Below are 13,211 nucleotides of genomic sequence, written 5' to 3'. Positions count from 1 at the left end.
CCAAGGTGTGAATAATAAACTCGGCAACGCTTCACACTACATGCTCAATATTTTTAAGCAAACAGATTCTCAGTCTTAAAACCGCCAAACTTATGTTAAATTTTTACTGACATTTATGCAGATAATAATAAAAATAATATTCAAAATAAATGTGGCAGCTATACTGTACAGCGTCGTTACATAGATATCCCGCTATTCCTCATTAAAAATGTATGGTGCTGTGGTGGACTCGTGTGGTTTCTTACATGTGTGTGTGTGTGTGTGTGTGTGTGTGTGTGTGTGTGTGTGTTTTGCCTCCCTCCGCTAAGCAGATGCTGACCACCCATCGTTAAAATGACGCGCCAGCAGCGGTATTATGGGGAATAGCCTAGCCTACATGTGAACCGAGAACGGCACTCGGTAAAACGGTGTCTTTAGGGGAAACACACACACACACACACACACACACACACACACACATGTAAGAAACCACACAAGCTAAATTTGACTTACTGAGAAACAGAGACGGGACCCCACGAGCGTAGCTTATTTCCTGTATATCACAATTAGGTAAATACAGTTAGGTAAACACACACACACACACACACACACACACACACACACACACACACACACACACACACACACACATTGATAAATATTTATATAAAACTCTATTCTGCACTGTACCCTACTGACCCTTGAAAAATCAATAATATGGTGAGGCTTTAAAGCTTAACATTGGCCTCAGTGTGTATAAAGTTGCTCAGTCAAAGATGACAGTTCCTGAGGTAAGATATCCACAACCTGTAATGTATGGGGGATGAGTTGGTGAGGAAGAGGACCTAAGGTCTTGAAAATCAGTACTACCACATGGGCCATTTTTGTGTGTAAAATGTTAAAACCAAAGCTGGTTTGGTTACCGAGACAGTGCCCATAGACTGATGGACTGGTTGCATACTGGCTTGAGACAATAGAATTTATTAAAGGGGTTGACTTTCAGCATATTTTTTCCTTGAACAACGTTTTTTTTATAAACCCATCTGCATTTTGAGATGGTGTCATTAAATGGAAGGGAAAGGTAAAACTGCACAGACAGAGGTGGCCCAGCTACCAAGATATGGGATCCACAGACTATGACGACCAGTAGGGGAGGTTGTTCAGAGGGGGGAACCTACTTCTTTGAACGTCAATAGACTGAACCTTTACCACAAGCTTATCCGTGCTGGTGAGTGGCAGTTTCATGAGGCACCAAGAGAGCACCTTGGTTATGCAAACCTCCCTCAACACACTCCCTATCCCCTGAAGGGAGGATGATGGGCTGACAGATTTACAGCCTGCTGTCCACTGGGCTCAACCACGAGTTTTGGCAAAACAACAGCCACAACAACAGTAATCAGAGGTGGCCCAAGGACATATACAATTTGTGATGCAAGAAAAGGGGACACCCAGTACTTTATAAATCAACATACTTGACCTCTAGTACAGGCTTATTGTGCGTGCATGTAAAGCTGTACATGAAAGGTGGTTGCATGACATATATGGTACCTGTTAAGCCATGATGTGCCAAGGGATATATGGAGGAATGGGACACAGAACCTTGAAAATCAGTAGACTGGGATTGGTAATAATAAAAAACCTGATATCTACAACCTCGAATAACTTACCTCTAAATAATGTAACACGCTTACTTCACTGAATGTCTGCTCCAACTGCTTTGTCTTGAGTCACAGTGACATGAAAGGTTCACTTGGCTGAATAATTTATCAGTATATACAAGCACGGAAAGACTTAATGGGAGACTTCTTACCCCATTCAGTCAGAAGCGTCTCATCTACTTGAATGTCATTTGGCGGCAGCAATAAATGAGTAAACTTTTTTTTTTTTTTTTTTTTCAATGGATGATGGATGGACGGATGGATGGACTAGATGAATTAAACAGCTGAAGATCTATCACTCCCATGCCCCAGTATTTGTGCTGTAAACAGGTCATATACAGACAGTGAAGGACAATAGTTTTTTCTTATAGTACACCACTGCAAAAACTTCACACTTTGTGCATGTTTGTGATTTTGCTAATGCATCTTCTCACGTATGACATACAAACATAAAATGCCTCTCTCAGCTCCAGTATTAGTACAGTAGAGGAAAAATAGGTGAAATATCAGGAGCGCTTCTATTTCCCACTGTATCTCCTATGGCAAACAAGGTGGAATACTGACTGGCACTTCCTTCTCCTATGTTCCCAAAGAAATCAACGACCTATGCTTAAGATCTCCCAGATCTTGTAAAAGTAACTGTGTAAGAATGATTATAAAATTCATGCACATGAAGCTTAATATATTTGTTGATAAATTTATAATAGAATAGTTCATACCTGCAGGTTTTGTTAATTAATGAAATAAAGCTGATGTGACTAACTGTATGGCTCATGTCACTGGGTGTGTCATTTATTGTTCTCCCATTTTTGTACTTCTCTTTCCTTGTTTCAGGATCATCACTCACCCCATCTTTTGCTGTTAATATATATATATATATATATATATATATATATATATATATATATATATATATATATATATATATATATATATATACACAGTACATATGTTGGTAGTAATGATAACTGCATGTGTTATTAAATGTAAAAGTCATGCTTATGAAAAATATTGGTGAAGTAAAGATTCAGGTTACAGCAAACTTTATTTCTTTGCAATATGAACATTTGGATATTTACATAGTCAACCTTCCACAGAGCCTGACATGGTGAGGAATATCCTGCAGAAACTAAGTAATGGAAAAGAACTGTCTTAAGTACTTTTGTGTTTGCAGACATTTTCAAAAAGGCTAAAAATTCCTCATACTACAGTCTTGTGAAAGTCTCGTAAACTCATCACCTACCGAGATGTACAATGACCAAACAATGTATCTTTATCCAGGTACACAATGGTTTCACAAAAGCATTGCTGGTGTTCACTTTTGAAGGCCTCACATCACGTCTTCCACATTGATTTCATATTGTAGAGAAACCATTGATATCAAAGGTAATCCCAAAGTAAAGTTATATACTGTAAAACTCCATCTTTATGCTTTAAAAACTGCAGGCATATACATAAGAAACTCCTGTAGATCATAAATTTCATCCATCTATCCATCACTCCATTACTATCGTATCAGGAGGTTGGGGCTCGGGGCAAGGCTACTTACACCTGTCATTAAAGGCAAGAGTGACCAGTTGCAATCCCGAGTAGCATTACATGAGCAATGAATCCAAAACAACCCTCGGACATAAATCCACTGTTTATAAAGACAAAAAAATACAGATATAATCTTTGGCCGCTATACATAACTCAGAAGGACTCAGTTACCAGAAACATTGGGCAACAACAGCCTACAAAATCGAGAGAGGCATTAAAAACTGTGAATGTAAAACATTGGGATGAACCCTGATGAGTGTATCTGTGTTAAACAAAATATTTACAGCATATATACATGTACAATAAATAAACAACAGACAAATATGACAGCAATATACATTATTTTGCATTGCAATTAAGTATGCACTGTTTGCAACATTACCAGTGCTTACTTGCACTGAGAATGCCAAAATGACATACACTACTATACTCTTTTCACCTTAACCTGGCCCAGAATTTTGTCCTTTTGCTGCTTTTTGTTTTTTGCATAGCTCAATAAGGCAATGCTACAGCTCTACAGTGCATCCTTTCCATACCAGATCTTCACGACTAGCATCACATTCCAAAGCTAATCTACTGTTACAACTGAGCATCCACGATGGAATGATTGCAGTTTTAGACCAAGTTTAAGTAAAACGAGTATATCAACAGTGTTTATGCACTGATATGCCTTCATATCTGTACAAAATTAGATTAGAGAATTCTTAATTTGATAACAATAAATTAAGCTTAACTTTAAATCACTTATAGAGGGCACAACTTGCATGTGACACAAAGGTGCGGGGTCTGCCAAGAGTACTACAGTGATGGGACGCCAGTTTCATGTGAGGGACACTAAACATAACAGCAAGGACTAAATCAATTTTAGCACGATTCAGGAATATTTAGGTATTTTTATCTTCATGCTATATATTTATTCATTTATTTATTTTTAAAATCTCAACATTCCAGAACCGCATAAAAATGATATACGGCTTCAAGTAATGTCTGAGATCCTTTTTACACTACTGACACCCCTACAATACTTTAGACGGACCCTTTATTTTCATTATTTGGTCACACACCCAGACACATGCTATTCAACTCCTCTACAATCAAACCACCTGTGAAAGACTAAATGATGATCCTTGTAACTTAACAGTCGGGGATCCAAGGTTGTAGACCACATCCTACCTTGCTTAAAAGTAAAATGAAATAAAATACCCATTTCAAGCTCAATCATCAAAGAAAACTGTAAGAGAGGTTAACATTACTACTGTAGTTTCAAAAATGCACCTCTAAATTAGGAAGAAGAAAGCTTTTGATAAATAACAGGTCAAACAATCTTAAAGTATTGGATCCCAAGAAGCCAAGAGACAGACAGACATACAGACTACACTAGTGATGCACCTATGAAGCAAGAGGAGAGCTATATAATACCTACAAGTGACTACATTACCCTCCTCAAGACAAAGATATATTCTTCACTGTAATATTGCTATCTCCACATAATCTTATCCACCATTCACCTACTGGAGAGGTTGGATATGGTCTTCACTGATCCCCTCACAGCCAGGTTTCTCTCAAAGCTCTCCACATAATCTTATTCACCATTCCCCTACAGGAGAGGTTAGATATGGCCTTCATTGCCTCCCTCACTGCCAGGTTTCTTTCAACGCTGAATAAAATCATTAGGAAGTAGCAAGAATAATACGGAAAAATCCACCATTGGCTTAAATGAGTTATCAATCCAAATCGAGAAGGGGAAATTTAGTACGGAATATAATAAACCCACACCAACAGGACTGGAATGAGCCGAGAGTTTTGGCTAACAGCTGTACATCCTTAACAAAGTGTCCTCCATTCAATTCTAAACCTCTTAAACTACAACAATCCTGATGATGAAACATTAAATATCTGTTTAGTATCCCTGATCCTTAGGCTACAATTCGTCCACCTTAACTTGGCCAAGATTTTTGTTGTTTTGTAGCTTATAACTCAATGGCAGAATAAAGCGATACTATAGCCCTACATCCCTTCCATAACACTTTTTTGTGACAACCAGCTTCTTCTAGCATTAATTTCTTGCTACAGCACTGCATTCCAAATGGAAAGATGGAAAATTTAGGCCAAGTTAAAGTGAAGATCAAATAGTATCATGCTTTGGTTACAGCTCTGCATTCATGATGGAGAGAAAGCAATTTTAAGCCAAGTTAAAGTGGACTGAGTATAGTCACCATAACAAATCTGAGACCATTTGAACTGCCAACTGGGACAACCCGTCATTTGCACGCAACTGCTGCCTTATGGATTTGTTTTTGCACTTTCTGTTGTTGTTGTTGTTATTGCAACCCCAGCTCACCTGGATGTGAACCTGGTGGGCTTGAGGTGAAAATTATCTTCTGCAGTCCACCAACCTCCTTTCTGGGCATAGGCAAGGAAATGAGGGGCATTTGTTTTACAGGCCAGCAGAGCAGCTTGGTTATTATGGTGTCACCACATGAAGATGTTCCCCTCCAGCACTGTTCTGAGAGTATATATTAAATTTTATGGCTGATACAAAATAAGCCACTACAAGACAGTGACAAGTACTGGAATATAACACTGTTTTTCTATACTAATGTATATGAAATAATAACAATGCAACAACCAATTCCATATTTTATCTACAGTACTTCCAAGTGTCAGGGCCTGATGCCAGGCTACTGCATGAGAAGAGTATACGAAATCCTGTACATTCCTTTTATCAGAATAAAAATATCAGTGTGCAAAGTTCCCCTTGATAACTGAACAAAAAGCAGAACACATCAACAGCTATATATCATCGAGCACAACTTGAAGGTCCATATCCTTAGTAACTTAGAAAGTTTCCTAGCACCTCCTCCTTACCGGCTTACTGCTACTTATGGCACATTATTACCTGTATTTTCCTGTGTTTTATGTATGCATCATACAGTATATGTCAATATCTAGAATACATAAGTAGCACAAACCTACACAAAAATAGTAAGGTGCAATATACACAATATATCATTAAGGAGGAGAGGCTACATATCTGCCTACGATCACAAGAATAGGACATTAAAGGCCAAATGCTTAAGACTTAAATAACAAAGGTGAAGGCAAACTCCACATTTTTGACAGTCATTTATGGTACTCCTACTCGTACAGCTATTACCTTTGATCAGCCTGCATGCCACATTATGGAGTGCAGGCTGCAACTACACAGAAAGGCCAGATACATTCAAATTTTGTCATATGCTCCAGTAACTGTCATCAAAAATACAAGCCTGCCCTCCCCCTCCACTACTGAAGTTTTAAACGTAAGGCAGATAATAAGATTCAGGGCTATCCTTTATCATCAGTTAAGCAACCACAAAGCTCCATAGTGTACTGTATAAAAAACTGAACATGAAACTTACTCCTGGTATGTGGTCCCATACCTTAACCTCTTCAGTCCCAAGACACATTCTTATTTCACTCTTGCTACATCCAAAACATCTTTGTTCTGCTTAAAAGATTTTGAACTTACTGGAGTAAATATAGCTTACACTGACCCTTCACAACAATTAAGTTCCCCATAAGATGAATAAAATCACCATCACCACCATCATCACATCTCCTGGGAACCCTCCAACAGGGGATGGCCACAAGAGCCAATTTCTGGTTACTTGTCGTCAAACAGACTGCTCACTCATTCTTACTTCCTTTTCTCCCTAATGTTCTGTTTAACTCTTTTTCCACATCACATAAGGGATGTCTCAATCTCACTTTCACATACTGTTCTTAATTCATCTGGAAGTAGCAAGAATAAATCAACAGAATACATCACTTATTTCAAGAGGTTAACAAAAGAAAACCTAAATATCCATTTTTCGGCATCTAGTGAGGCAGAGAGTGAAGGGGCAGGGAAGGAATGCAGGGTGGGGCCAGACAGCATCGGTGACCCTACCACATGTGTGTTTCTCGTATTTCACCAATTATCACGTTGGCATTTTGGAGAGCCTGGGGAAAAGAAATTGAACGTTGTGTTAATGCTCAGAAACCACTGATCACACTCAAATAAGTAGGTTTCTGGTGATGATAGTTAGGTGTGTATCTCATTTAGCCTTACCTTAAGCATCTCTGCAGCCTCCTTCCTCCTCTGTGCAATCTCTGGTGACTCTGATAGGAAGGTGTCAATCTCATCAGTGCGGTAGAGATGCTTAACCAGCTCGGACTGCAGGTTGTCCTTCACGTGGTTCACCAGAAAGTGCATGATGGCCTTGGGTACCTTGTCCTGGATGTTTTTACGTACGATGTAGAAGTATGTCTTGATCAGTCGTTCTATTTGATGGCGAGAGGAAAAAGTATTACAGTACATGAACAGTGTTGTTTTGTTTCATTTAATGTTATTTATAAAGACCCCAACATGCTTACATGCACTAGTCTTGGTCACCTAATGGCAGCTCTCCACACTGCCTGACATCTGGCAGCCTCCCTACTCGGCCCCTTATCCCTGAAGTCACACCATACTGCCTTGTACTAACTCTTTTTCTGTCAGCCTCTCGCAATTCTACCTTCAATGTTCACATTTCTTGTCCTCCCCCCCCCTATCTGACATCCTCCATCCTCTCCAAATGCTCAAACATTCCCAATCTACCCCTTCTCATCACAACACTAATACATTCAAGTCCCATCCTTCCTCTCAACTCCTCATTCGTAATCCTAATCCCTCAGGCCTGTCATTCAAGGACGCACTACACATGCATCTAATCATCATTGTCTTTGTATGTTTGAGCCAACAAATATCCTCCTCCTTTACTGCCCAAGTCACTACCGTACAACATTAAACTTCTTGTACATATTGTTAAACAGAAGAGTGGTAAATGAATACCCAGAAAAGGCAGAAGAGCTAGAGTCAATGAACTGAGAGGAAAAGGATCCGTAAAATTTGTGGAATGCAGCATCCATCCTGGAACCAAACCTACATAATCTTACTCACACCTTGCTGTGATGATGCAATGTCCACTGCAATGGAACACTGGTTCGTTGAATAGCATGGCCCTGGAGGGATGACTGCTTGCCTGTGATTGATTGGTCTGCTCAGCCAGACAGACTGGGGTTACTTTGCTACTTCTGCTACTACAGAGGAATGTATGAAGAAGGTTTGGTAAACCTACTAGCTTGAGAGCAATCAGTCTGACTCAGAGACTCTGATGGGCTATTATTACACTACATGTGAACAGGTGTACCTATCATGTGAAGCCGGCATTCCTGAGACGTGAATGGTGAATAAAAGGGTGTGAGGCCCAATTCACTGGGCACAGGCCTACTGCTGGCTAGTTCTCCCACTATCATATTCTTTTCTTTTCCTGGCTTTCTGTGTCCTAATTCACCTGCCGGTGATGGGGGAAAAAAAAAGGTGGGATGATATTAATAATACTAATCCTAATACAAATGATAAGTCATTCATTCATTCATCATCTAATCCAATGTTGCCCCATGAGGAGTGTAGGAGCCCGCTAACACACACACACACACACACACACACACACACACACACACACACACACACACACACACACACACACACACACACACACACACACACACACACACACTCACACACACACACACACACACACACACACACACACACACATTGACACACACATTGACACACACACACACACACACAGACATTGACACACATTGACACACACACACAAACAGAGACATTGACACACACACACACACACACACACACACACACACACACACACACACACACACACAGATGTAATAAATGTAACAACAAAAGCAAAAAAATAAAATTAATAATAATAATAATTATTAGTATTATAACAACAATAAAGTTTATATGTAACCCAAACAAAAGCAGTCAGTACAGGAGGTGATGGTGACTAACCTATAACCTCGCAGTCCTTTGTCTCGCGATCGGTAAGCTTGCGTGACTGCTGCATGGGCACCTCGGGCAGGAGGTTGACCGGCTTCTGTGGGGACAGGATGCCGCCTTCAGCCACCCCCTGTGTCTGCAGTGAGGGGTCTGCCACCCCACCCTGCACCACACCACACCCACACACATGGCAGGAAGTGCAGGGGGTGGGGGAGAGGGAGCAATGCAGGGAGCAGCAAGGGAGGAGAGAGGGAGTATTGTAGTGAAGCAGAAGCATATCTAATTGAGCCAAGCCAGGCTATATTCATACATCAGTCTTAGCCACAAGCAGCTGAATGAGATATATAGTCAGCAAACAAATCTGGCTGCCTCTCCTGCTACTCAATCCATAGACTCTGATGATTAGCCTTATATTTTTGGAACAGCCAACACTGCTGACATCACCTGGCCATCATCTGGCAACAGATCAGTCAGTAATGCCATCTGCTTTGGATTTGCCAGACAAATTTTCAAAGTCTATGGAGAAAAGAGCCACAGAAGTAACAGGAAACTTGTTACCAACAGTATATACTGCATTATATTTCGGTCCCAAGAAGAAAGCAAGAATATGTTACAGGTGTCTCATTAGCTTTTTGAAGATATAGTACACTGTATCTTAGCTTACAGAGCAGTTCAAGGATGCTTTACCACTTGGTTATAAACAGCTTAAATCAAATCTTTAAGAAACTTGTGGGCATGTAATTCTGAACTGCAAGCAATTACCATACAAGCAATATGAGTCCATTTACAAACCATGTGGTAAGATTTGCTCCTAACCTAGAATTGTGATAGCAACTGCAGCACTAGTATTTCTGCCAATCTTTATGTCTAAGCTACCAAAAGTAAATAACACTGGATAAACTTTTTGTTGTATTTTAAGAGTGTGTATCCTGATACTGGGTTGCCTTCTAAACAGCTCTGGATATTTCAGAACACTTCTTCCTTAGTGACATTTTGTATATTACACCTTGATATTCTATTGTACATTATTCATATTTTTTACACTGACAAAGTTTATATCAATAACATACAAGAGGATACTGAGGTATAATGATGACCTCCTGCCAATGAAGAGATGTTATGAAATCTTCCAAGGCATTCAGAACATAATCCACTGGCCAGAACCACCAAGCATAAGCCAAACAACTGCTGCACTAGCCAGAAATAAGACATGTGCCCTGTGAGTTGATGCCTTACCATGCATGTGTTGGTAGCATGTCATTACTGTGTCACACATTAGGTAAGTAGGAAGGTACTGTATATCATATCATAACAACATCACACAGGTATTTCTGAAGGCCTTTAAACTGTTGGGCTTCTGGTTTCCTTAATGACAGTTATTCTGATATTAGTGGGATGCACTGGGATCAATATCATTATCCTTTACCTTACATTTATTCTTGGATGAACCATTAAATACTGTACTATAAAAGGTTAATCTTGCACAACTGCTGTATCTACTGACTTGTCATGTGAAGCAGTGCAACACGCAGTACTGTCTCCTTGAAATGCTTGTTATTGGGGAAAAGAATTCAGTATAGCAATCAAAATGGTGACCTTCAGTAACACACCTCACATATCCCAATGAGCAAAGGTGAAACTCATGGATGATGAGTTAGGAAGAACTCTGCTTAATATCTTTTAACAACATTTCTGTATTCTAAAGCATCATTTTAATTCCAACTATACAGTTTAACTTTGGAAATTCATAGGGTTCGTAGTCTAGAAAGGGTCGCTGAATCATTTCCTAAAACACTTAAAGGCTTCAGTGCACCTCGATAAATCAGAATAATAACTTACATATTACTGATAAAAATAATGTAGTTACTGTCACCATATCACATCCCATGAATCAATATCGATCTACCTCAAAACACACTAAATGCCTTAAACAGCAACTGTATATTTCTGACCACCAAAATAACTCCTTAATATTGTATCCAGCTCATGGTGATAAATATTCATCAGCTATTAAAGATAAAAAAATAATTCTAAGAGGCAATTCCAAATTATGCTTGTTCCTAACCTCACAGGGAAAGAGCATAATGAATATATAGTGCTGAATCTAAAGTCTATAGTATAAATGGATAAACTACATACTATTTCTTCAGTACTTGGTAAATATACAATACATGCTCCCTGCCATGGTCATGTGGAGGGAAGAGAGAGAGAGAGAGAGAGAGAGAGAAACATGACGAGAGACAAAAGACTAAAAATATTATGTTGGTTGAAAGCTGGAGAAGAAAGTGAAAGTGCAAAAAAAAAAAAAAAAAAAAAAAAGTGTGACAGAATAAATCATTATTCATCAATTAATCCTTTTCTGCCCTTTTAGGAGGGTAGGGGACTGGGGCTAGGCTTCTCTGCCCCATCCCACTGTTTAAGGCAAGGGTGACCATCCTCACTCATCCCTGAGTGGCATTATGTGAGTAATAAACCCCAACCTCCGATGGATGTAAAACTTCATTGACCCCATTCAGATGCAGCACCTTAACCCACTAGACCGTTAAGTTTCAACTATACTCAGTTTTTTTTATCAAGGGGAAGATGCACTTGAAAGATTGGTGATTATTAGCTGAATGCAACATTACTTCATAATCTAGCATTATTAACTGACAACAAATATCTGAGAGGGAAATTTGGGTTAGTAAATATTTTTTGGACATGTTGCATTCAGCCAGTCATCATCAACCTGTCAAGTGCATCTTCGCCTCAATAAAAAAAACGGAGTATAGTTCTATGGCTACCATCTAATGTTGTAAATGGATTCCTGGGTTACAGGAAACTATTTGCCTTGTCACTCAGTGTAGAGCCACCTGCAGGCAACACTACAGGATATTGAATAAGTGGCTCCTGTGAGCCCCCACCTACCACAAAAAAAAAAAAAAAAAAAAAAAAAAAAAAAAAACAGCATTCTGGAAAGGGAAATGAAGGTACAAGAAAAATAAGCAAGAGAAAAAAGTTACCTTGAGAATGTCTGCTAAACCACCTTATGCTGAAGTTCACAGGAAATACAGTGTTTGATAAGAGTCTTGGTCAGCCCAAGACAGAAGAGCCAAGCACCAAGGAATGGAGTACAACAATAGTGCATAATGAAACTGAAACAAGTGAGCGCTACATAGAAACACCTCCAAGTGATGGCACTAGCACAACTCCAATGCTTAGTCATATAAATGTCCCCAAACTCCCTCCATGTCTTCTGAATGAAAAGCAGTGGCTTGCAGAAGAAAGGCAACTTCATCCTGCAGTCCACTGGGTTCACATTTAGCAGAGACTGGAGCCAAAACAGCAGGCAATTACAGAAACAATACTGCAGCATTCAAATGTTAAGTGAGTACAGCAAGAAAAGGTACGCAATTTTACAAGTCAAAAAATGGCAAACACAATAATAACTAGGTAACTTCTACATTAAATCTGGGACATTTTTCGATTTCATTCTGGTTGCAATAATTTTCATTTTATTTAGCTGAAAGAAGCATCCAACACTCAAAGGGAAAAAGGAGCTTTGCAAAACTGTTCTCTATTACTATGTGAAATTCCTGCATGCAGTGAGACTTCACTGAAATGGTACTGAAGGAAGTCAATTTAATTAGCTGCAGTCACCCTCAAATAGTTTAAATTTTCAGTGCAGGTAATTTTGGTTATGGGATGGAGGTGTTATGGGTGGATGCTTGTGATCGGGTCCAGTCCTGGTGTTGGGGAGTTTTTGTTATACTTGACCATGAGCTCAACTTGTTAAGGTGAACAGGAAGAGAGGGTGATTTCCCTTGCAAAATTGTATATCAATACTGAATAACGTCACAGGCTGAAACACTGAAAACAAGAAACAAGGGAGAAGTAGACCTGGAAACAAGAACCAAGAAATTCCAAAGACAGACATTCAAACTTTCGCTGAGGAGTTCTGACAGACGAGTGAAGATAAAGTCACAGATTCTGAAAAGCAACACAATTCCTTCCACATGTCCCAAACTAACAAATAATAAAACTACTGAAAATAATGGGAAGACCACCATGTTACATCCACTTGGAAGATGAATGCAATTCCTTGTTTTAACAGAATGATCACAGGTATAGTTAGATTGCTTCCATCTGACAGAACTGGGCTACCCTTAGAACTTGAA

At 39.3% G+C, this 13,211-nt stretch overlaps 1 protein-coding gene across 1 annotated transcript in view; it reads right to left on the bottom strand.

The window, feature by feature from the left end:
- Positions 1–2,696: 2,696 nt before the first annotated feature.
- The window catches only part of Drp1 (dynamin related protein 1), a 38,333-nt gene continuing 27,818 nt past the window's right edge, over positions 2,697–13,211 (bottom strand). Inside the window, exons 14-16 of the mRNA XM_080268206.1 lie at positions 9,067–9,217; positions 7,270–7,481; positions 2,697–7,160 (exon numbers count right to left, since the gene is read on the bottom strand). Of these exons, the coding sequence (XP_080124332.1) occupies positions 7,104–7,160; positions 7,270–7,481; positions 9,067–9,217 (420 nt within the window). The 3' untranslated portion in view covers positions 2,697–7,103. The remainder of the gene's footprint in view (positions 7,161–7,269; positions 7,482–9,066; positions 9,218–13,211) is intronic.

Source organism: Coenobita brevimanus, chromosome 26 (assembly GCF_032717465.1).
Source record: "Coenobita brevimanus isolate Jiangsu-jjx chromosome 26, ASM3271746v2, whole genome shotgun sequence".
In the NCBI taxonomy this organism is placed as follows: domain Eukaryota; kingdom Metazoa; phylum Arthropoda; class Malacostraca; order Decapoda; family Coenobitidae; genus Coenobita; species Coenobita brevimanus.
This window is presented reverse-complemented; position numbering and strand designations above follow the sequence as displayed.